Below are 24291 nucleotides of genomic sequence, written 5' to 3'. Positions count from 1 at the left end.
TGCCACCTTCTCAATGAAGTCTATCCTGACTACACTGTTCAGAACTGCAATCCCCGCCCCATGGTACTTCCAATCTCTCTTATCTTACTTTTATCTTCCTTTTTTTCCCCAAAATACTTATCCCCTGGTAACTTCTGGTTAAGGCTTGAATTGTGCCCACCCTCACCAATTCTTATGTTGAAGCTCTAACCCACAACAGGGCTATATTTGGGGATAGGGAGGTAATTAAGGTTCAATGAGGCCAGGAGGGTAGGTCCCTAATCCAGCACGATGGGTGTCCTATAAGAGACACCAGGGATGCACTCACACAGAAGAAAGATCATGGAAGGACCATGAAGCAAGAAGCAAGAAGGTGGCCAAAGTCAAGCCAAAAAGAGAAGCCTCAGGAGAAACCAATCCTGCCAACACTTTGAGCAGACTTCCAGCCTCCAGAACCGTGAGGGGTAAGTTTCCTTTGTTCTAGCCACCAAGTCTTTGGTATTTTGACACGGCAGTCCAAGCAGACTAGTTACATTCCATATAAGTTTCTTATTTATTACGTTAACTACTATGCTCTCTTCCCCTAACTCAAAGGTAGGCTTCAAGAAGGCAATGATCTTTAACACTGATGTACCTTGAGTGCCTAGTACAGGGTCTGGCACATAGTAGGTGCTCAAAATATAGCTGTGGAATGAATAAAATATGTCGGCTACAGATTAGTAACGTCTGATGGTCCTTCCCTATTACCCGTGGAAAACAAAAACCCACAATCCCGGAATATTCCACTGAAGGCAATCAGAAGTGTTTTCCCTAGGTCTGATACTTAGGCTGGGAACAAGACCTAGAGATAAAAGCTCTGCCATCTACGCCACAGCATGTACTGAGAAGTCTGTGATAATCATTCACTTGGACTCCGGCATTACTAAGGGAGGAGTCCAGAAAAATTTCAACTAAAGTACTTAAAATCCGGCCTTCTGGGGTGCCCCGCCGGCTCAGTTGGTAGGACATGTGACTACTGATCTCAGGGTCATGAGTTCAAGCCCCACGTTGGGCACAGAGATTACTTTACAAAAAACTAAAAACAAATACAATACAATAAAATTTGGCCTTTTGGGGACAACGCCATCAGAATCTGAACCAAAGAGAACAATGATGGTCTCTAGAGCAATCTTTATGTACTTCTGACCTCAGCAAGGAAGGTAGATCCTAAGAGGACTTTGTGTATTTAGCATACTTCTCCCCTTTCAACCATTTCTGGGGGTGGTGGGACTGCGGGGTGGAGGAGGGGGGCTGCTGGCTAGCTCCTAAAGCTTCTCTCACTCTATGCCTTTCTTCCAGAACCCTTTATAAAATCCTCTTCCAAAAGCATCCTAGTTAGTCACCACAAAATAATTAAGTGGTGTGTTTTCTGTTAAGCCTGAAACTTTGATTCTTTGGGAAGGAATAACAGAAAGTTATGTACTTTTAAAATGCTTCTGTATCTTTTATTTTAAAACTTCTAAAAATTCTAAGATGAGGCTAGGAAAGAGATAAGAAACTATTGGAGCCCTAGAAGCAAATCCCAATTTCTAGGGAGAACAACCTTAAGCTGATGGTCTCTGAAGATAAAAATAGCTTCTAGAAGTATTTGTCACAATAACTTCTACATAAGATTTAAGAAAAAAAATTTATCATTGTTAGTACAACCCAGATTTAACACAACTTCAATAAGACATTTAAAAACACAAGAGGCAAGTTAGTATGTTGCTGGATTATAAATCTGCAGGCATTTCATACCTGGTTTTTGTTCTGACAATGTCAAGAATGACATAAATGCTGGGGAAATGTAAATATAGCTAATAACAAATCACACACACACACACACACACACACACACAAAGCAACCCCGTGGGAAACACTAGTTTGCCCAAGTTTTAATTTCCCAAACACTCTGGGTCTAAATACCAGAAATATTAATACTAAAAAAGTACATAAAGCCTATATTTTAAGATCAATATGACTGAATAATTGCCAGAGTTTTTTATCATCTTACTTTTGTCTTTTTATCCTACTTTTAAAAAACTCATTCTCTTTCTACAGAAAAAGGTAAAATTATAGATGTTTTCTTTTTTCTTTGGGGGAACTGCTAAGAAAAAGGGAACCAATTACAATTCACAGCCTACTCTTGACTTCATTCTTACTACCACAAAGATCTGTGCACATACGGAGTTTCATTTGTAAGAGACTTTCCCAACCCTTACCTTGACTTCTGTTTAGGTATCTTCAAGTTTCCAGATACTCCACTTTTAACACATGGAGGAAACCCCACGAATCAAAAGGCCCCTTCTCGGGGGTGCCTGGGTGGCTCAGTGGGTTAAGGCCTCTGCCTTCAGCTCAGGTCATGATCCCAGGGTTCTGGGATCGAGCCCCCCGCATTAGGCTCTCTGCTCGGCAGGGAGCCTGCATCCCCCTCTCTCTCTGCCTGCCGCTCTGTCTACTTGTGATCTCTGTCAAATAAATAAATAAAATCTTTAAAAAAAAAAAAAGGCCCCTTCTCTGTCTGTTCCGACCTGAGTCACTTTGATTATAAATTATGTATATTTGTAAGTTCATGCATTCAATGGAGCTGGGCTGCCATTTAAAGGAAACAACTCAACTTTTTGAGGATTTATACAGGATGCAAGATAAAGGCTCACTTGGGAAACAAATGGGAAAGCCACTGGGATAAAATGATTCCAAGTTTCCAATTCTAATGGGCACGGATTAATTAACTGTTAAAACAACAACAACAACAACAACAAAAAACCTCTTTAGAACAAAGTGTCATCAGTTCATTCCAAGATCCCTTCTAAGCACCCCAAGACTATTCTACAAACTTCCTTAATAGTGCACACACTCAGCATTTGCCTAGTTAACAGGAACTGGTCCTTCATTGATCACAGGAGATAACTATTACCACTATCTTCATTTTATGAGTGAGGGAACGAAGGTCCCAAGAAGTTAACAGCCCAACGCCTTCTAATCACAGAGACACAGACTTCAGGGTGTCTGGCTGAAAACGCACCCACCCTCTCTCCTATCTTTCCAAGTGCCTTTGAGGGGGGTGCTACCCTAAGCAGTCGGACTATGGGCTTTGGAAATAAGTGCTATGGAGTGAACAGCCTTTGTTAGTGAGAAAGGGAAAGGTGGGACATGACCTGGAGGTAAGGGGCAGAGAACGTCCCTTTCCTATAGGAAGGAGTTTTGTGAAGATCTGACTAAGACAGTGAAGAGGAAAACGGGCCGCACCATGGCTATTCCACTCTGTTCCGTTTGTTCCCTCTGGTGAAGGAAGATGATACTTTCCTGGCATTTAATAAGACAGAGCCCTCTTTGAGTTCAGAATCTAGCAATTTTGTGAATGCTGAAATGCTACATGAAAAAGACCATTAAGAATGTTATTTTCTACCTTACCCTAAAGCAGAGCCTAAGACTCTTGGCCCTGGAAAGGGCCACAGATAGGTGGTTCTCAAACAGTGTTCCCAGGAATCCTAGGATAAGCTTCCAGGGTCCCAACAAGTGTTTGTTTCAAATTTAAGCTTTTAAGATTATTTAAGGCAATCGAAAATTTAATTGAAAAATATGTACCCTCATTTGTGTTCTAACGGAGACCACTAACGTTTACTTGGGTTGACAAGTTAATTCAGTTGGTTTCACCTGCAATGCAGTTCCTCCTCCTGTTATCACAGGAGTGGTAGAATTCTAGTAATATGTCATTAATAAGGAAGTGGCTGGCTATGCACTGATCTTTCAAAAAAATTCAGGAGTGTCCATGTAAAACTATACAACTGTGCTCCTACTGGAGTCGACGTGCATGCCTTCAATCAGGCTTTCTCAACCTCAGCACCACTGACATTCTGAGCAGGAAAATTTGCTCTGGAGGACTGTCCCATGCATTGTGGGATGTTTAGCAACATCCCTGGCCTTGCCCCACTAGCTGGCACTGCCCCGTCATGAAAACAGAAATTTTTTCGACTCAGCCAGCTGTGTCCTAGCACATCTGTGGTTGAGAAGCACTACCTTCTGTTAAATGCCCGCTTGGGTTCAAGTGTATCTGCTTTGGTGAAGCCTCTCATGATGGTGGACAGACTAAGACACACACAGATATATAGGTCTGTCTGGGTCTATCATTTATAAAGCACTTAGTAGGGGTCAGGAAGTATGCTAAGTGTTAACTTATTTGAATTAATTTATTTGCTTCTCACAACAACCCTAATTGTATGCCCGTTTTGCAGTTGAGGAATGTGAGACCAGACAGAGTGAATATACTTCCAAATGCCAGTTATTGGAGCAATACCGAAGTGGTTACTATAGGATTTTCAGGGGCCTTTACTGCATATTGTACGTTTTGAATGCTCCTGGTCTTATGACAAGGAATGAGGGCAGTTGCTGAATGTTGTCAACTTGGAAGCAAAAACTTCTCATTATTGGTACTCTTCTTTTAAGCAGCTGAATAAATTTAATTAAAGGTATTTTGAGATCACAAGGTGAATTGTTACAAATCTACTCTCCTTTACCACAACATCCCTGTATAAATGGTATTTCTGGAAACTACAATCAGCAAAATGAATTCAGAAATATACTAGAGGCTGATGCTGCGAGACGACCTCCCCTCATCATAACGCTGAGCCCATGTTTTGTGCTTATCAAAGAGCAACTTTGCTCTGATTGCTGGATTTTTTGAATAAATAAATATAATAAATGTGAACTTAAAAAATAAAGTTCTATTAAAAACAGACATTCTATGTGTTTTATATATTGAGTTGGCACTTGATTTTGTTTGGATAAATGAGTTTAGTGTTTAAAAAAAAGAAGTGAAAACCATTATTGTTTTTCCTTCTTTCATTTCACGATAAGTAAGCACAGGTTCAGAGAATGATACGACCTGTTTAAAATCACACAGCTCATGAACGATGGAACCAGAATCGGAGCTCAACTCCCCATATTACAAATAACTACCCAAGTTCCCTTGTAAGTATGTATGATCTGCCAGGACCTGGGGGTTATTTGACAACCTGATGCACATTAGGTGAGAAAAAAAACATAAACTGCCTTCTAAAATTACAAGGAAAGCCAAGATGCAATTAAATAGTAATTAATTAGAGTGGAGCATTGCTTTTAGATGTTAAGCATATTATTTTCAAATAGAATGTTTAAAACATCAGCTAAATATTTTTTAAATCTTGTTCTCTAAAAAGGTAAACTACATAATTTGCCTTAAGTAGTTTTATAATTAGTGTTTGGAGAAGTTTGAACCATCTCCTATTTCTCATTAATCCCCACCTGGGCTAATCTTTGGCCACATTTCGGTATCAATGTCCTCCAATCAGGACCACACAGGTCCCCAATGACTGTTACCACCACTGTATACACAGGGACCAAGGGAAAACAAAACAGGTCAGGGTCAAGGGTAATAACAATGAGCGGTGTCTCCAGAACTGTAAAATAAATAAATAAGGTTTTCCTCCATGAACTGAACTAACAAAATCAACATGTAATGAGCAAAAGTCGCTATCTGCAGTAATCCGCTTAACAGACAGGATATCTCCCTTGTCAAAAGCAGGAAGGACAAGTCCTGGAAAACCAATCAAGTCATGAGTAAACGCGAAAGCTGTATTTTAAATTCATTCTATTAACACGTACAAAGAATGAAATGTATGAACAGCAGTGAAGTGATTTGTATGTATGAACAGCATGAAGTGATTTGAGATGAGAAAAAAGAAAACCTAAAGATTGGATAATATATTTCCGACACTTTTCAGGGAAGTTGGTGACCATCTGCCCCAGATGACATCTCCTCTTGATTGTTACACTTGTCATTTTAAATTACCATGCTGACATTCTGGTTTATCCATCAGTTCTTAAATGATTTTTGTCATTGTGGAACACCCGGAGAGCCTGAAGAACTCTTGAGCTGTGGTAGACTAGAAAATGGCCATAATGGGGGTTGCGTGGCTAGCTCAGTTGGGAGAGCATTCGGCTCTTGATCACGGGGCTGTGAGTTCAAGCCCCATACTGGCGGTAGAGCTTACTTTAAAAAAAAAAAAAAAAAAAAAAAAGCCTTAACAACTTCCTTCCCTGAAGCCCCACCCCTTCTTAATGTGACTTCGCAGCTCCTGGCATCAAGAGGTGGAGTACATTTTCCCACTCCCTAAGTCTTGGCTGGAGTTGTGGCCTGCTTTAGTCCATAGAAGGCGGTGGAAATGATATTGGGCTGGTTCTCAGTCTAGCCTCCAGAGGCCTCATGCACTTCTGCTCTCTCCTTTGGAACCCTGCCCGGCTGTCATGTGAACGAGCCTGGGCTAGCCCACTGACGATGAGAGACCGTGCAGAACAGGGAGAAGCCATCACTAGCTGAGGCTATCCTAGACCAGTCCACACCCAGCCCAGGTGGCAAAGGACTTTAGATAGATGAATCAGCCTGGAGACCCAAAGAAGCACTCTATGCTTCTTGGGCCAAAATGCCAATCCACAAAATCATAAGCTAAGTCAATGGTTATTATTCTGAGCTGCTAAAATGTGGAGTTGTTTGTTACTTAACTGAGTGACAGACTCCAGCTCTTAGCCTCGGCTGGCCTAGAACATGGGGCATGAGAAGACACCAAGGGACTCATTGCCGTCAAGGTTCCCTTTGAATGGCCTGCTCACTTTCCACAGACCACCACTCTGCTCCATCTTCTTTCTTGTGGCACTAAGAAGCTAGGTGCAAATCTGCAAATCTTGTTTAAGTGAAGTAATATCACAACCTCAGAAAACCTCACTTCCAGATTATGACTAGCAGAACATCTGTTGTATAATCCACTGTGGAATGCACTGTGGATGGTATGAAGATAAAGATGTTACAAAAGAAACACTATCTGACCCCCCCCCCCCCCCCCCCCCACCATAGCAACTTGACATAGTTCAAGACACCAGACTAATCAAGCAATAGAACAAACTATGCAGTAACACAACCCCCAGTCTGGGTGATATAGACTCTAAATATTACCAGAATTCACAAGGGGTGAGAGGGTTGGCAGTAAAGACCAGAATAACAGGAAAAGGGTTTACTGAAGAAGTGGGAACCAAAATACTCTGTGGGATGACCAGCATTTGCACAGGCCAAACAGTAGGAGAAGGTATCACAGGAATGGGCCCCAACATTGTTAGAAATTCCCTACAAAGATATAGAATCACTGTGGGTCCGAGAAGCATTAAAACAGCTCGTTTAGTTTTAAGGACGTTATCATTCTTTTTTGAAAAGTTCTGATTTCCCCCCTTTGTACCTAACAAGAGGAAGCTGCATGGAAGGCCACAATTCAAATGACCAGACCCCTGGAACAACATGAGTGAAGGCAGAGAAACAACGGTGAGAGGGTGTAGGTTTGAGCTGGTGAAGACAGTCAACATTCTTCGGGAGAGCAGTGAGGATACAGTTCCTTTGGAGAAAGGAGCCAGGCAGGGGCAGAGCCCCATACAAGAGTTATCAGAAGAAAAGTCCATTAGAATGCGTTGGAGGGCCTGGAGGGGGCCGCAGGGGTGGAGAGGGCATCAGGGAGGGAGCGGAAGAGGCAAGCTGCCTAGGTGTGAGCCGATGGCCAGGAGAGGCTGCATGCAGAGGGCTGGATTATAGATATATTTTCAAGACACAAAAAATTTAACCAGATTAGTGACCGAATTAGCATGCATTAGAAATGATGCCATGGTTTGAAGCCAAGGAAAATAAACAGTGAAGCAGACGGAGGTCAAAAGACAGTTCGCTCAACTGAGAAAAAAAATTAAGTAATAGCTAATTAAGTGGTCATGAGCCAAGGCTTTGCAGCTCGGCGGAGACGAATCTTCGCTCTCTCCCTTATTGCCAAAACCTTTGAAGCCTCAACTTCCTCATCTGTAAAATAGGTTTAATATTATTGACCCCTCAGGGCTTTTAAGAGGGTTTAATGAGAAATTACATGAAGTTGTGGGCACAGGGCCAGGCTGGCTGTAGACACATTGGATCAGTAAGCAGTAGAAGTGGTAACAGTAGTAACAAGCAGCAACACCTCGAAGAAAATAGACTAATGGGGGAAGGAAGGAAATGACTTGGATTCAGGTTTGCAGCAACACAGGCTTAGACAAATCTTCCCAGGGATCTGTCAGGATAAAAAATCATTCTCAGCGCAACTCTAGAACGAGGTATACTCTATCTAACACAGCGAGGAAGAAAGATCTGGATTCCAGTCATGACCCTTTTACAGCTAATCTCACTGTGTCTTGGTCTTTGTCTATATGCTTGTCATGAGGCAATGTATTTGGAAATATGCCATAGGTTGTAAAGCCCTATGGAACTATTAGTTGGCCTTACTGTTATTACCATTTGCACTAAGTAATTCCTGAAAAACCTAAAAGAATTAATGCAAGTTTCAGTGGTGTCCGACATACAACATTCAGAGAATGGCTCTGTGCTGGGGACTCTAGCTCCACGCCAGCACACCAGGGCAAAGAACAGAGCCAAGTTCAGTCACGCTGCCTCCTTGTTTTGTGATTTGGAGTACGGGCAGCCTGGGGGAGGAGGAAATGTTGGAACCAGGCCCCCTGGATTAGAATCCCAGTGCTGCCGCTAATCAGCAGCATAATCTTGGGCAAGCCTCTCAACCTCCATTTCTTGGTTTTCATCTGTAAAATGGGAATCCGAACATTATGTACCCATAGAGTCGTTTTGAAGGTCAAGGGAGCTGAATGACACAGAATAAGCACTGGATTATAAGAGTGATTGTTAAGGAAAAATAATAAACAATGAGCAGATGTCACCTAGTCTCCACAGACATTTCAGGACATGGATGTATACCCCCAGACCCCGTTTTCTTGTGATGCCACCTGTTCCTTTTCTGACTTAGATCAGTCCTTGTCTCAGGGAGTAGCAAGTCACTGAAAAACAGGAGTCACACTCTCCCTCTCCTATGAACCACCGCGGGGGTCAGTAAAATCCGGGATTTCAAAAGGGCATTCAGGCTTGCCTGCATGGATAAGGGCCTAAATGCTGTTTCCGACACCAGGAATTTCAGTCACATGATCAGTGTGTGCCCATCACGAGAAAAGCAGGGCAGGGTTAAAAAGACTGTCCCGGGCTCCTGGCTGGTTCAGTCAGTGGAGCGTGTGACTCTTGATCTTGGGGGTGGGTAAGTTCGAGCCCCACGTTGGACGTAGAGATTACTTTAAAAAAATAATAAAATCTTTTTTAAAAAAGTAAAAATAAAATAAAATAAAACAGAAGGGCCAACCAAGGGATAAAGGAAGGTTGTTAAAAGTCAAACCACTGGGGAAGACACATTTAGGGAACGGAAGTGGGAGCCCCTGGCTACTGGCACAGAACTCTCGGGACACGACTGGCGCAAGGCTGGTACTGACTTACAAGAAGGCTCATTTGGAAAGATGTAATACAGAAAGCCGACCAGAGCTCCCAGGCAATAAGGACTACCTGGTTTACCGCGCATCCTATCCCTCCTTCTCCAGCACCCCAACAAAGCCTTCGTCGGATAGGGCGGCTGCCGTTTACAGACTAACTGTATTATCACTGCAGATGCAGAAAATTGTGTGAAATAGGTGGAAGCAGAACAAAGGCCCAGAGGAAACTGCAAGATAGTATGCAAACACGGTCCGCAACTCACCTTTGTCCAAGAAAGCCTCTGCTATGTTACAGCAGAGCTCCTCCCAATAAATCAGAAACAGTTCGGCCTGTACCCATTTGTAAGTCACGGCTTTAAAAATGCCATCTCTCCTAGTTAAAATTATTTTGGACTCCATTTTACAAAATTAATATAATGTGGGAGACAGTATGATTTTTTTTTTTTTTTTGCCAGTTTCCAAATTAAAAATAGTTGAAATGACTTGTATCTTTTATTTTGGAAAACCAGGGACAAAAAGATATTCCCAGCCTACAACTGAGGTGCCAAGTTTCTGTCAACTGCTTGGTTACAATGTGGAGAGTTAGAATTAAATTTCCTATCTTGAAAAGGGTAGCTCTGAGGAAGAGAAATGATGTAAAGGCTGCTGCAAGCAACTTTTAATCAGGCATGTAATGATGATACTCCCAGGTCCTTGATGCTCTCGATCAGTCTTGAGACTTTCTGGTTCTAACTGGAGAACACACCAAGATGCTTCTTCTACTTCTCCTGCCATGAGGCCCCACAAGGAAAAACAAGGGGCTCAGGGGCCATGACTCACCCAGGCCTCTTGTTCGTGTCAACCTTGACCTATGGTGAATGCCTCAGACTCATCTCATACCACCCACTAGGCCCCTTTCCAGGGTCTGAAATAGAAAGGAAGGAAGGAGAGCAGTACTGAAAAAAAAAAAAAAAAGACAAAAACAAAAACAAAAAACACCACAAAAACGGAAAAAACTGTATCAGGTACCACGTGCATATGCCACACCAGCAGCCCGCAGGTGCACATGAGACTCATTTGAGGATTAAAACAAAAAAACAAAAGCGCCAATGACTAGGCCCTTGCCCAGACCTATGAAATCCTAACTTTGAGAGTGGACTGGGCCCTGGCATTTTAAGAAGCTCCCCAGGTAAGTATACGGTGCGGCTGAATTTACACTCGCTGCTAGTTAAGGGAGAGGGGAGGCTCAGAGCAGCAGGAACTCAGGTGCACGGTTGAGTGAGTGCCTCTCCCCTGCACGCCCCAGTCACGGGACCACTGGATCACCTGCTCTGACATTCCACCATCCACCTGGGTCTTCAGGCTCCCAAGAAAGATCTGTGCAAATACGTAAGGCTACAGCCCTCCACAGAGTGCCTCTGAGGCTGAAACCCTGGGCAAAGTTTACAAAATTATTTTTTCCATCAGCCCAGAAAGCCAGGAGCCAGGGCTTTCCCATCCTCTTCCCAGAATCAATTACGGAGCTGCCTGGGAGCCTCGGTTCTAGGGGAGCAACATTAATCTTGAAGGACTACGGAATGTTAAGTGTGGGCTCAGCAGAGGAATAGTTGATAGATCAAAGAAGGGGTTTGATTTCACAATCACATAGGCTGGGAAAAACCTTAACGTGGAGGGGGGGGTGGGTGAGAGAAGGACTTAGAGTCTGTTGAAAACAGCATTCTACCAGTGATTTTTTAATCCCACTGGGTTCCATTAAGTCATCTGGATGCTTAGTTTTCGTCAAAGGAGCAAGAAAGACTTCCCTTAATAACCAAGCAAGAAAGAATCAAGTGTTTTCCGTCTCTCTTTGGGAAACAAGTAGGTATGTGCACGCTTGAATCTGTCACTGTGCTCCAATTCTGAAGTCATGGGGCTGGCACAGAGACTCGCAGACTTGGTGCCTACAAACAGCTGCACCCTACAGTCCCAGCAGGTGCACGCACAGAGCCCAGCTCAAAAATTCTCTGCCAGAACAATGGCGCCGTTATGACGCCCAGGGACCAAGCCAGATACTAAGCACATACCCCGCTACTTCTGATGACGGCAAGAGCTAGAAACTCAGCCACAGCTCCCTGGGATCTGGCCTTTGGGTCCCAGGATCCTATTCACAGACACAGCCAGGTAAAGCACAGTGATGGCAGTTATCAAAGATAAGGCCCGATCAACCAGAGAGTTAGTGGAAATTAAAGAAAAAAAAAAATCCCTCCAGAAAATGTATTCCTTTCCTTTGAACATTTCTTTTCCTCCTGTGGGCTGCGCAGGGCCACAGTCACCAAGTTTACATTTACATCCAAATATGCACACACACAAAAAATTACCAATGCATCTCCCTCCCCGGTGACTTTGTAACAGGTTGCTAGGTAACAGTGCATACAAGTCAGGTTTCAGGACCTCTAGTAAGCCACCAGAAAATAGCTGCATGGGTCTTTTGCATAAAGAGTGTGCATTTGTTATCTGTTTTCTTATACCAATTGATAAGTCAGTAAATACTCCCACTGCCAAACTGTAAACAAGTCCCATCAATAACTAACTGAGAAAACACATCACAGTGGAAGGCTTTGGTGCAGTCTTTCACCCCAACCTACCGGGCTGGCTTCTCTTGAGTCTCTTCCGTTTGCAGTGCTGGCTCTCAGCACGCATTATCTCAGGCTCCCTGAGATTGGGTCCGAGCTAATTACAGCCTGAGCCCAGCAGGAGTAGTGTACCATAACCAAGCATCCTATCTGAAGACCAATCCTTCCTTCGTCCCCCTCTCCCCTTCCTCCAGATCTAAAAACTTCTTGCAGTTCTGGAGTAAAGGCAGTAACCCAATACTAAGAGGTACTCACCCCTGTCCTTAGTCTCCCCCCACTCCCCATCTATGAATACGCCGGGCCATTTGCGTTCCTTCCCTTGGGAGTGCACTAGAAGAGCCCAGGAAAGGAGCCCTCTTTGCTATAATATTGGTGGGCGAGACCATCCGGGAAAAACCAGAGATGCACACCCTGCACGTTCCCTCCCTGCCGCCGCCCCCCCCACCCCCAACAGAGGTGAAGCCTAAAGGACCAGCAGCAAAAGGAAAACTAGAAGCATGCATTTCCCCACATTTTAAAAAAGTTTAAATATAAAACTCAAAGACTCTACAAGTACATTTTCCCCTAGACCAGGGTGGGAAAAGGCAGGCAGAGGGGAAGAGAGGAGGAGAGGAGAGAGCCAAACCGCCCCCCTCCCCGCGCAACACCCCCCCCTCCATGTTCTTCAAGGCCACAGGCAGATACACTTGGTTTTCTGTGGCCTGACCATTTCCAGCGGAGGACTCTGCACTCACGCTGTGGGCTAGTGGGTTGGAGCGCCTGGTTATAACATTCCCTGCCCTCGTTGACTCCCCAGGTCATTTCTGACGCCTCACTTCTTGTCCCCTCCATTTCCTCATTTCTTCCAACTAGTGTTTTGCACACCTGAGGGGCAAAGATCTGGGTGCTGGGGACATTCCGAGAGACCTGACTGAAGTGTCACTGAGCAAAGGGACTTCCAAGCGAGTGAAGCCGAACCTCTAATTCACCTGGCAATGACATTTAGTGAAATGTGATTCACAGTCCATTTAAAGGAAGGCGGTGACCAATTATTCTCCATTTAAAAGGGTATTGTCAATCTCCAAAGAGCTGAAATGGCATTTGGAAAACATAGTGGGGACTGCCATCTTCACTGAAAGACAGAACCAACTCTCAGCCGACCTTTTCCCACCCTCCACATCTCTTTTACAATTTTAAATCATACTTTTAAAAATGTAACAAGTAGCAGCACAATCTCATGTCATGTTTTATCATTCCCAAACAGTCAGGAAAAGCAGCGCTCCCTCAATATCGCCACACCCCCTATTCAACTCCGCAACTTAATCAAAGAAATTGGGGAAAAAATGAAGGACAAAAACAAAAAGAAACGCCATGTGTAATCTGATGATAAACGTGATGTCGATTAACGATGAATTTTTATAACGTATTTCATCTTCTTTCCAAAAGGCAGTGGGGTAGTTGGGAAAGAATATTTTTTAAAAAGTTGTTTGCTTTTTTTTTTTTTAATTTCACTTTACATGAGGCACCTAAGATAGTTAAATTCAGGGAGGCAGAAAGTAGACTAGTGGTTACCAGGGGCTGTGGGGAGGGCAGAATGGGGAATTGTTGTTTAATGGGTATGAGGTTTCAGTTTGAGATGATGAAAAATTTCTGGAGATGGATGGTGGCAATGGCTACACAGCAGAAATGAAGTTAATGCCAAAGAACTGTATACTTAAAAATGGTTAGAATGGTAAATTTCATGTTAGGTACATTCTATTGCAATAAAATTTTTTTCCAGTGGAAAAAATAATGTGAAGATAATCTTTATCATTTGCACAAATTTTAAAAATATAATTCCTAACAGGAGTCTCTGTATATATGTCCTTTAAAACTCTTACAAATTAAGGCAATAAAGAACTTGAATAATGCAAAATGAGACGTTCCATACGAGCACTTTAAAAGAACCAAACGCAGAGACAAGTTAAATATGGCCCAAGGTCACACAAAGAACTATCACCAACATGGCTCACCATGTGACCTGTTCCCCACAACAAGAACCCATAAAGGGGAAAAACCGGAAGGAAATCAACAAGCCCTGTTGTTTCTAGACCCAAACCACAGCAATGACTACTTCCAAAGGACTGGGAAGGGGGAAAAAAAGGTCGAGGAGAAAATTTATGAGAGTGTAAACGATTAGAATTTAAAGGGACCTTGAAATCATCTAGTACTACCAGCTCATTTTACAGATGAGAATCCTGGCAGAGAAAGAGAGAGAGAGTGAGAGAGAGAGAATACAACCCTATTCAAGTACCTGACAGCTTCATGAGAAAATCAGACGCCATCTTAACAGAGATGTCCTGGCTGAACAATGCTGACGCACTGTTGGCCACATACTCGGAGGGGTCTTTCAGCTTTGTGTGGTTGGCCGGCCTGTCGGCAGCATTCAGAGTAAAGGAGGTTGGCAGGCCGTTATCTTCCTTGGGTTCCTCCTTCACCAGCAAAGGCGAGACGCCAGCCCCACCCTGGCTAGTCCTCTCTGGAGTGTTGGACGTCATCATGGTCCCCACTAGCTCTGTCCCTCCTCCTTCCCTTTGCTGCCCCAGGCAGGCACTGTCACTGAGGTGGGGAGATCCCTTGACATCTGGGTCTGGGATCTCCTCCTTCACCTTGGCTTCTGTCCTCAGGAAATGCTGATGGCAACGCATGTGGAGTTTCAGGCTGAAGTGGCGTGAGGAAGTGAAAGGGCATAGCTGGCACTGAAAGGTCTCTCCCCGGTCCTGGTGCTGATGAACCTGACGAAGAAGCAAGAAGAATGAGCTCTCCACCATGTGCTTACGGAAAATGCCTTGTAGTACATCCAGACTACTCATCAACCATTTCCTCACAGTACCAAGGGTTGGCCCAGGAAACAGAAATCACCAGAGGAGCATTTCATTAGCGTGCCCCACGTGATGAGGTCCGTCCCTACACATAACACGGGTCCACACAGGTTAAGAGCCCATGATTAGAGCCACACTCACAATGGGGGGTGCTGTCTGCCATGGAGGCTGTTTTCAGGAGAATCCTCCTAATATTCTAGTCATCTCATCTCGGTGGGTCTTCAGAGACAATATAAACCTAGCACAGTGTGAACTAACATAATTATCAGTCGGGGGGTCAAAAGAGGCAACCTGTCAAGTAATTCCTCTCACAATAACAATAAGGTACACGTACCCAATTATTGTCACTCAGAGAATTACCTCTGTTTTGCAAACGTAATTTCAATTTTCAGAATGCTTCTCTAGGTAATTAAGAATGTGGAAAATGATGTCTCTGGGGTATTCCCATTTCACAGACAGGGAGACAGAGACTCCAGAGTAAGTGGCGTGAGCAAAATCACATGAGAGGTAAGCAAATCAGAGTGGGAGAAAAACCAAGGTCTGATCCCCACCCGGTATACTCAGCAAGAGGAAACCAATGTTTCCCAATGTGGTTTTATCGGGCTCCCAATTCTGATGTCTGCGGTGAAAGAATGCAGACTTCTAAATCCAGTTCCAGCCCGGCACGCACAATACCTGTAAAAAATTGGAAGAAGCTTTTTTCCTCCTGTCCCTACCGAATGTAGTGCTTGAAAAAGTGAGGAAATCATTGCACCGGACTGAGCCAGGCTTCAAGCTGGCAGGTGCTCGTCAGCTCGTAACTTCCCCATTGAGCTCTGCCAATGTGCTTCGGCGCTGACCTCTCACCCTGCTATTTCAGAACCGCCCCTCCCTTGCGTAGAAACTGCCAATTGTGTAGATTTGGGCCAAATGATTCAGGGAGTTGTGGGATCTGGACAGGCAAGTGACTGGGATTCAAAACCAAAACAGAACCGACATGTTCCAGTGGTGACCTCAGCAGGACTTGAACCCAGGTCTAACGAAGGTTAAAGGCTAGTTCGTTGGTTCACTGCACCACCTGGCCCCTCTGCGTAGGCTTCCTTTCCAAGAGAGCAAGTTTTACTACAGCTGTTTATGCATTCTGAATGCAATCCAAAAGCATTATTCACCAGCCAAAAGATACTTTTAAATAATGTTAAGTGACCAACAAAAGCAAAGAAATTAAAAGTTAATGGTGAGATCCTGTCGCCACAGCACCCCACTGTGGCTTTTTGAAAAAAACAGCTGAAAAGAGATTCTGGATCCCCCAATGCATGCATTTCTCAGAAATAAACACATAAACTTCAACTCAGTTGCAGCAAGGCCTTGCTCATTAAAAGGCTTCCCCCTCTGCCAGGTCAGGAGGGCCTGGGGGTTAGGGATGCGTTTGTCACTGGCTGTTAAGATCACCTCTCTCTGTTCTTTCACAACAAAGGGATTTCACGGTGGAGCTGATCATTTCATTTTGCTTCCTCACAGAATCATGAAGATTCCCCATCTCCTCCACCCAACTCCCGCAGCAGCCGGGCACCTTGGGGGCTCAGGTCGCAGCCCCACAGGACCCCGACAGGTGTTGCCTGGAGCACTCCCTGAACCCGCTGTCCCGGGAGCCGGGTGGTGGGCCAGATTCCGTTTCAGAAGTGTCCTTACATCCATTGACCCGGGAGAGGAGAGGAGCTAATCCAAGAACAGAAGCTCCGGAAGCAGCTTCTGGAAGAAGGAAAAGGACAGAGAGCGAGCCCAAGTTCTAAAGACGAAAGGGAGCCCTGGACTGAGAAGAGTCTGTGCGCCACTATTTTTACATGTCTTCTTTTCCACCAGATCCTGGCTGTGCTGTATTTAGTTGTGGAAAAATCAGTGTCGGTTTAAAGGAGGAACCGGGGCCGTGGTGGTGACTCTCACACTTGTCATTTTATTGGAGCTGCCCCTTCCCAAAGGGGCGAGATGTCGCACTGGGCCTTTGAGAGAAGTATTCTCTCTATGCTCTTGCGGCTGTTTCTTCCCTTCTGTCCTGACAGAAACTTTCTGTGATGACTTCTAATCTCTGTAGCCTAACGTTGGCTTTTAAATCCCTCTAAGTCCGCTAATGTGAAGAAACGTTTTGTCTAAAGCGTATCATTCTTTCCAGGCCACATAGAGACAGGCTGAAGGACCAGTCACCTTGCACCGAGAGCACCTACGGGGGCCAGGTGGGGGCTGGGATAAAAGGCGTTGTTACCTCGTGCTGTCCATCTCCCGGTGGCAATGGGAGGAACATGAGGAAGCTCTGGCACACACCTGCTCCCCACCCCCTCCACGAGACAGCGCAGGGCAGGGAAGGGGCTTCCTCAGGAGTCATAGCTCCTTAAATGGCAGGACTCCGCGCTCCGACCTTTGCCCGGTTTCTTGCCATTACTCTACCACTGTGCTTTATTCTAGCAGTCCTCACCTCTTCTGTTCAATCTCGGCTTATGAATTTCGTATTTAATTCCTATAGGCTCACTCATCCAGGGAAGTTGTAAAAGGCTTAATGGAAATCTAAGATAACCATGAGGAAGCTGGAGGCATTTACAAGCTCCTTCCTCAGCTGCCCATAAAAACGTTGGCAAGATATACGGAGGAGGAAAGGCAGGTTTTAAAAAAAAGTACAGTGCCCAGCACCGAGTGGGAACACTGTAAATACTGCCCTTATTGAACAAATGAAGTCGAATCCCAGTTTGTCCTAACTAAGTCCATAGCGTCAATCCGGAAGGACACACGTTAGAATGGCAACAATGGTTATTTCTGTGTGACAGGATCGAGGGTCAATTTTATATTCTTGCCATTTACCAGTATTCCTAAATTGTCACCATTAAAGATTCATCACAAAAAGAAAAAGGCGATAAAATTTAGACTAATTTTTTATCCCACGGCATTACTTTATTTCCAATTGTAAATGCTAACTCTGAGAACTCTTGGATGATAATGACCGGGTTAGCTACATTTCCTGAGTATGCTCCATGCCGGGCACTGTATTCAGTTGCTTTATGTCCATTATCTCATTTAACCCTTCTAATGACTCCAGACTCCAGGCGATAGATCGGATGATTATCTCCAGGAGTGGAAACGAAGGCTGGGAGAGGTTAAATGATTCGCCCAAAGTCTTACAGCTACTAAAAGTCGTGGAACTGAGATTGTGACTGAGGTCTTTCTGACCGCACGCAGTGGGAGATCCTAATCTACAGGCGACACGGCCCCCACTTCACAGGCTGGAACCATTGTAGAAAATCCATTCATATTTTCAGTCTGGTGAATGCAGCAGGAGTACCTATTCCCAAGACCACCGCCACTATGCTTCTATATAGACTCTGTTTACGAAATGTCTCAAAATTAAAGTACATCAAATCAAAACAAAAGCGTGAATTCTTTGATGAAAGAAAGAAAATGGCCCATCAGTGAGGTGCAGAATAGAGAAAAGAAAGAGTACACCATTTGATAAAATTAAACTTGCATGAGCCCTTCTCACACTTCCCTTATCAAAAGCTCCAGTCGTAGCTCAACAGGTTAGGACACCATGAGTTTGAATAAAGTAGTAATTTCACACAACTGCTTTATTGTACTGGTTATTGATTTGTTCTGAAAGCATTCTGAGACCCCGCGACCCGCAAAGCCCTTGCAGCTCTCATCTGTAACACTGTCATGGCCGACCATCTGTATCATCAAGGCACCCAACTCATCTCCCTGTAGTTTCAGGGTCAGTAGTTCCTGCTATTGAAAACCCGGCTTTTTTTCCATGGGTTTATAAATAGGTTGTTTTATGTGACCCTGAGCTGAAACCAAGCTTACAAGGTGTCAGGCTAGATGCAAGTTTTCTGCTCACTGAAGCTTTAAATTTGCCAGACCTGATTTCTAAACACAGTGTAGGACACAGTAACGAAAACAAATTTTAGTTTTAAAGGCGTTCCCTTTTGAAGTCTTATCCTGCTAATGAAATCCACTTTGCAGGTGTAAAAGATGAGATTTTGCTTTGGGAAGAGGCATTAGAGGATGAGGAGGGGAATGGAAAAACTAAGCAGGCTCAGTAAAATCCAACCGACCAGAACTCCTGGTTCAATGGATTCTGAAGACGAAGGGCAAGCTACTCCCGGGAGAAAAGGACAAATGACAGAATACCAATTACACCATGGATTTAATTTTTCTTTTTAATCTTCTAAGCTAGCTCCTAAAATCAGGAGAGGTTCTGTCTGATATCACTTTTTTAGAGCTACAATTCTAAACAGTGATCACTGATCTAGTGAGATGGATTAGGCTACAAGGTTTTGGGGAAAAAAGGAAATATCTTAAGTACGTACATACACTACGCTTCTTATGGCAGGAAAGTAAAAACGTTATAAACAATGTCGACAGCCAAGCCTTACTGAAAATATCAGTGGGAAAATAAAGGTGTTCAAAAACAGTTATCAAAATAAAATAACTACTATTGAACATTTCCTATGTCAGATACTTTGCTAACATTATCCCCTTAAATACTCGTGACAACTCTTCCAGACAAACATTATCGTTCTTGTTGAACAGATGAGAAAATTGAGAGCCTAAAGTTCATTTGCTCAAGGCCACTTAGCTACTAAGCTGCACAATAAGATTTAAATGCAGGTCTATCAAATTCAAGAGCCCATGCTCTTTTGATCTCGTGATTTTCTTCTTTGAATTTCAGAGAAAACCTGTATTAGTAATGGGGTCTGCCAGAAAGACTTCGAGGTGACTAAGTTTTCTCCATCTCACATAAGAGGGAAATGCAGTTGTTTTTAACAAGACACTGAAACCAACGTCCTTAGATGTTTGGTAAGTATGATTCTGGGAATTAGGACAGCACACACACGGACAGCCCTTGGGAAGACCCAGTCTTGCCAGGAATAGCCCCCCAAGCCTCACAAAGGGTGAAAGCTAGAGCCCAGGTGTCTTTCAAGGCCCTCACCCCTCCTACAAGGAGCCCCTCCTGTGGGTCTGTAAGCTGGAGAATAAAGCGACAGCAGAAGAAGGCAGACCCCTCTCCGGGGCATGGGTCCAACAGGCTGGCCTGTACTGGTCTTTCCTGCTCCTTGCTCGTCCCCAAGTCTTCCTCCCAGCGCCCTAAGCATGCATTGCCATACAAGGCCAAGGTAGGCTGCTGCTCCCCAATAGGAAAGGGCCCTACTTTATGTCTACTCTTTGGATAGAGAAGCTGCTTTTTGCAGTTAAAAAGGAAGGGAATAGCATTACAAAGGAAAAGCTTTGCCACCTGCTTCTTCAGTCTGACATGGGGACAATGAGCACTGCATTCTGTAAGCTCCAACGACGGCCCCTCTCCTGCCTAGAGGCCTCCTGCACTGGACCGTGTACAAGAGCTCGGGCTGTGCCTGTCTCTCCGTGAGGCCCGTCCGCAGGTGGCTTACCTTCATGTGGGATTTGAGATTGTCCTTGCGAGCACACCGGAATGGACAGAGTGGACACTGATGACTTTTTAAACCTGTGTGGATCACCATGTGCCGCTTCCAGTAACTCTTCCTTTTGATAACCAAACCACATATCGGACACTGGAAAGGCTTTCCGCTTTCCTCTTCTGAGGCTTGGAAGAGGGAGAAAGAGAGAAAAATTGAGGAAAACAAAAAGGTATACTGCAGCCAGCACTAATTCACATGCATCGCTAATAGAAAAAGCACTAAAAATGATTTGGGGTTTCTCCTGGGCTATTCCAAGACTTGATCCACGAGGAAGTTTTATCATTGCTTTTCTTCAAGTAGGAACCCACCACGTGCATCTTGATACTTCCATGTGGGTTCCATCTTTCAAAATCTGACCATGCTGCCATGTGACAGTCTTACTTTCAAAGGCCATCCCACCACGCCTCCCCCACACCCCGACCTAGGAAGGCATCTGCAAAGGGGTTTTGCCCGGCCTGGCCTCGTTCAGCCCAGAAAAGCTTGACTTCAGGGGCTTTGTTATCCTGAAGGAAACCTCCAGACTTGAGGCCATATCTGAATTCCTAAACTTAAGAAACAGCAAGAAATAAAGACAAATCAAGTGGGACAGGCAATGATGCACGGCACCACACTGAAAACCAAACAGCCATCATAAACCTCACAAACCGAACTCCAGGGGAGACAATTTTTAGGATCCCACCGTCGGCTTGTTTAGTTATGTCTTGTGCAAACACTACTGCCAATCTGACCATCAACGGGTCTTAAGGTCGGGGTTTTTCGCCCACTTATTTCTATTCCTCTGGTTGTCACTAACAAGATCCATCGCCTTCCTCTGCCCTGGGCCCCACCACCCACTTGGGGAAGAGCTACAACAGGGCAGTCACAAATGTTTCCGTTTTTTAGGAAAGCTAAGATAACGCTCTTCTCCCTGCCCCCAGGAAAGGCTCTCCATGGCGACACTGTGTTACTACCCCTCTGGTCTACCATGTTCCATAGCTCAGTGCCACACTAGCTTCTGCAAGCAGGGGATACAGAAAATTAAAACAAAGAGAGTTGAAGACTCAGACTTTCCTTTCTTCATCAGAAAGATGAGGGATCGGAAATATTTCCAAACTGATTAAATAAATCGGAATACACTCATAAAATAAAATATATGAAGCCATTCTTTAAAATGAACTAGATCTGTAGATGCTGACATAGGAACAGGTCCAAGATACAAGAGTTAGTGGATAAAGCAAGATAGGAATCTATATGTCTAGGCTGATTCTATTTTTGTTTTCTAAAAAATGAGAATCAATGGTTGCTAATACAGTGAGGTGACAGGTTGACAGGAAACTTTATAAAGGACGGATCAAGCTGACAACACCTAAAGCCACTCATGGAGTTTAACATCACTGAGAAGGGACAGACATTGCAGACCTTCTGATAAGCCAGCTATGAAATATTCCTACAAAAAAATGTAATCAAGCCTCTAATTAGCTAGAAGTTTACCAGAAATACAGGCGGTTAAAATAGCAACAACGCGGTAAACCCACATGCCCAAGGGGACAGAATCAGCCAAATAAAACAACATGGGAAATTCTACAGGACAGATGACAGTCTCTTCAAGGAAATGGCTCTGGGAAAAGGGACCCGGTTATAGAGACACATCAAACAAATACAAGGTGTGAAGCTGATTTTGATCCTGACTCAAACAAAGCAATTACAAAAAGACACTTCTGAGATAACTGAAAGAACCCAGGCGTTCCATAAAATCATGAAATCATTGTTGATCCCGTTCGATGTGGTAACAGTTACTGTGGTTATTTATTTATTTTTTTTTCCCCAAGTTCTTCTCTGGTGGAGATAATATACAAGGTAATACAGGAAATGGGTACCAGATCTGGGATTTGGTTTTAAATGCTTGGGCAAAAAGAGACAGGGAGTAGAAAGAATGAGATGAGTAAATGAAACAAACAAAAAAATGATATCCTCTTATTTGTATAAAAATGGTGCAGAAGCATACCCAAGAAACCATTAAGCAGTTACCTTTGAAGAACTGTAGATTAAAAGGAAGGGGTCGGAGAGGGAAACTTTTGTTTTTATTTTAGATTCTTCTATACACACTAGATTTTTTTCATGCCCACATTACTTTTATAATTTTAAAAGGGTATATTCTCATGTGTAAACTTTAAAATCATCTTATTATTTATTCATCAAGTCAACTGAGTCTCTGTATGCAAAAGACCACTTACCATGGATGGAACTAGAAGCGTTCTGGAATATGCTTAGGGCATTCCAAAAATTCTGTTTTACTCTGACAGGTATAATAAGCAATATTGTTTACCCTAACCAAGCAACCTGAAAAAGAATCTGCTAAAAATATGCCCTCAAGTCTGGAAAGTCTGTTTGTGACGTTTCTGTCACAAGCATTTCCTTTTCTGATTGGGGGATGGGATGGGATTGAGGGTTCTTTCACTCTAGGACAAGCACACTTTGTAGAGGCCTATAAACATGCTTGTTTTTGGTTTTGTTTTTTAGAGTTGGTTTGTTTGTTTTTGTTTTTGTTTTTTTGCTTTTTTTTTTTTTTTAACCTGCCTTTTGCTTTCCTGCTGTTTTTTGTTGATTGCCTCTGCTGACCTGGAGTCCTATCCCTAATTTGGCCTCTCATTTTCTGTCCTTCATTGTCGTTTCTTCCACTCTGGTATCTTGATCACAAAGACTACACACTGAACAACAGATTTGAGAGAAAAGGCTGAACCAGGCCTCTAGGTGAGATTATTGTCATAAACCAGAGGGAAAAAAATGATAATGATGTCCATTTGGGGTTGTAAGAACATCAAAATAGTAAGAAAGACATACACAAACAGGCTGCCACTAATCCACATTTTCCCAGTATCTAACCCGCAAACTGCCTAATTTTACAGAATTGTCTGGGACAGCAGAGAAAAATGGAGATGTCCTCCACTGACCTGAGGTTTCATGACCCATCACAGGAAGGCAATAAAAAGACATTAACTGACAAAAGGAACATGGCCAGGGCCCCCTGGACACCCTACTTTGCTTAATATGACCAATAGCTTCCTTATTTTTTCTGACACCCCCCACCCCTAGTGTGTATTACAGAGACACTACATTAAATCCTGCATATTAGCATTTCATATAAATCTATTTTATTTTGGAGCTATGCTTCCCTAGTTTTAATTAATACCAAAAGACACATGAATTGTGTACAAATTAGGATGTCCTTGGATTGACTGGGGAAAAAATTAGAATAGTCATAATGAAGAGAAACTGACAACAAGATATGTGTCAAAGTGCTAGACTATTAGAACGGTTTGAAATTTTTAACTGATCCTGGGAGGAAAGGAAAAAGACAAAAGCCAAATGATAAAAATAACCATAATACAATGATCGATTTTCAAAGTTGGCCATTAACCTCCCCTGGTAACACCTGCATTTTTATTTATTAAATATTTTTTGATATTTTAGTAGGATGCCCTCCCTGTCTAAGGGAGGAAGTAAGAATGTATTCTAGTTTGGATGCCAAACTATTTTCAAGGAACTGACAGCTGTAAATTTCACTCAAATTTAGAGCCTAAGGAAATATGACCACTTCCTCAGACTGTACCACACATTCTTAGTGCAGTAGGATCGAAATGTTCATTATTTCACCTAGTTTACCACTGTCTCATAAACAAATGCTGACATAGGAACAGGTCCAAGATACAAGAGTTAGTGGATAAATATATCACTAGCTGGTTAATGTCACCACAAACAAAACTAAATCCCACCAAATGCTAACAGACCCAGTAGCATGGATAGTTGCTACTTTGCCTCTTTGGAGAAACACGTTCTCCTTACAGACAACAGTATGATTGGAATAAGAGAGATAATAAGTGTGTAAAATGCCTGTCACACAGTAAATGAAAGCTACTGTTAGTAGCTGTTGCAATAACAGTAGTGATGATAGGCTCTAGTCGTACCTTCCAAAGCAGGAAACTCACCAGGAGAGTAGACGTAAATTTAAAGAACTGACACCACATAAATACAGAGCTCAGGGCCTGGCCCAAAAGGGTGGTTTGT

General features: G+C 43.5%; 1 protein-coding gene across 3 annotated transcripts in view; it reads right to left on the bottom strand.

The window, feature by feature from the left end:
• The window catches only part of LOC111156012 (zinc finger protein 827), a 165729-nt gene that overhangs the window by 104788 nt on the left and 36650 nt on the right, over positions 1-24291 (bottom strand). For all 3 annotated transcript variants that reach the window (XM_022516545.1, XM_022516555.1, XM_022516565.1), the window contains exons 3-4: positions 20200-20372; positions 14224-14704 (exon numbers count right to left, since the gene is read on the bottom strand). In XM_022516545.1, the coding sequence (XP_022372253.1) occupies positions 14224-14704; positions 20200-20372 (654 nt within the window). The remainder of the gene's footprint in view (positions 1-14223; positions 14705-20199; positions 20373-24291) is intronic.

This window comes from Enhydra lutris, unplaced genomic scaffold (genome assembly GCF_002288905.1).
Source record: "Enhydra lutris kenyoni isolate GAN:26980312 unplaced genomic scaffold, ASM228890v2 scaffoldscaffold3, whole genome shotgun sequence".
In the NCBI taxonomy this organism is placed as follows: Eukaryota; Metazoa; Chordata; class Mammalia; order Carnivora; family Mustelidae; genus Enhydra; species Enhydra lutris.
This window is presented reverse-complemented; position numbering and strand designations above follow the sequence as displayed.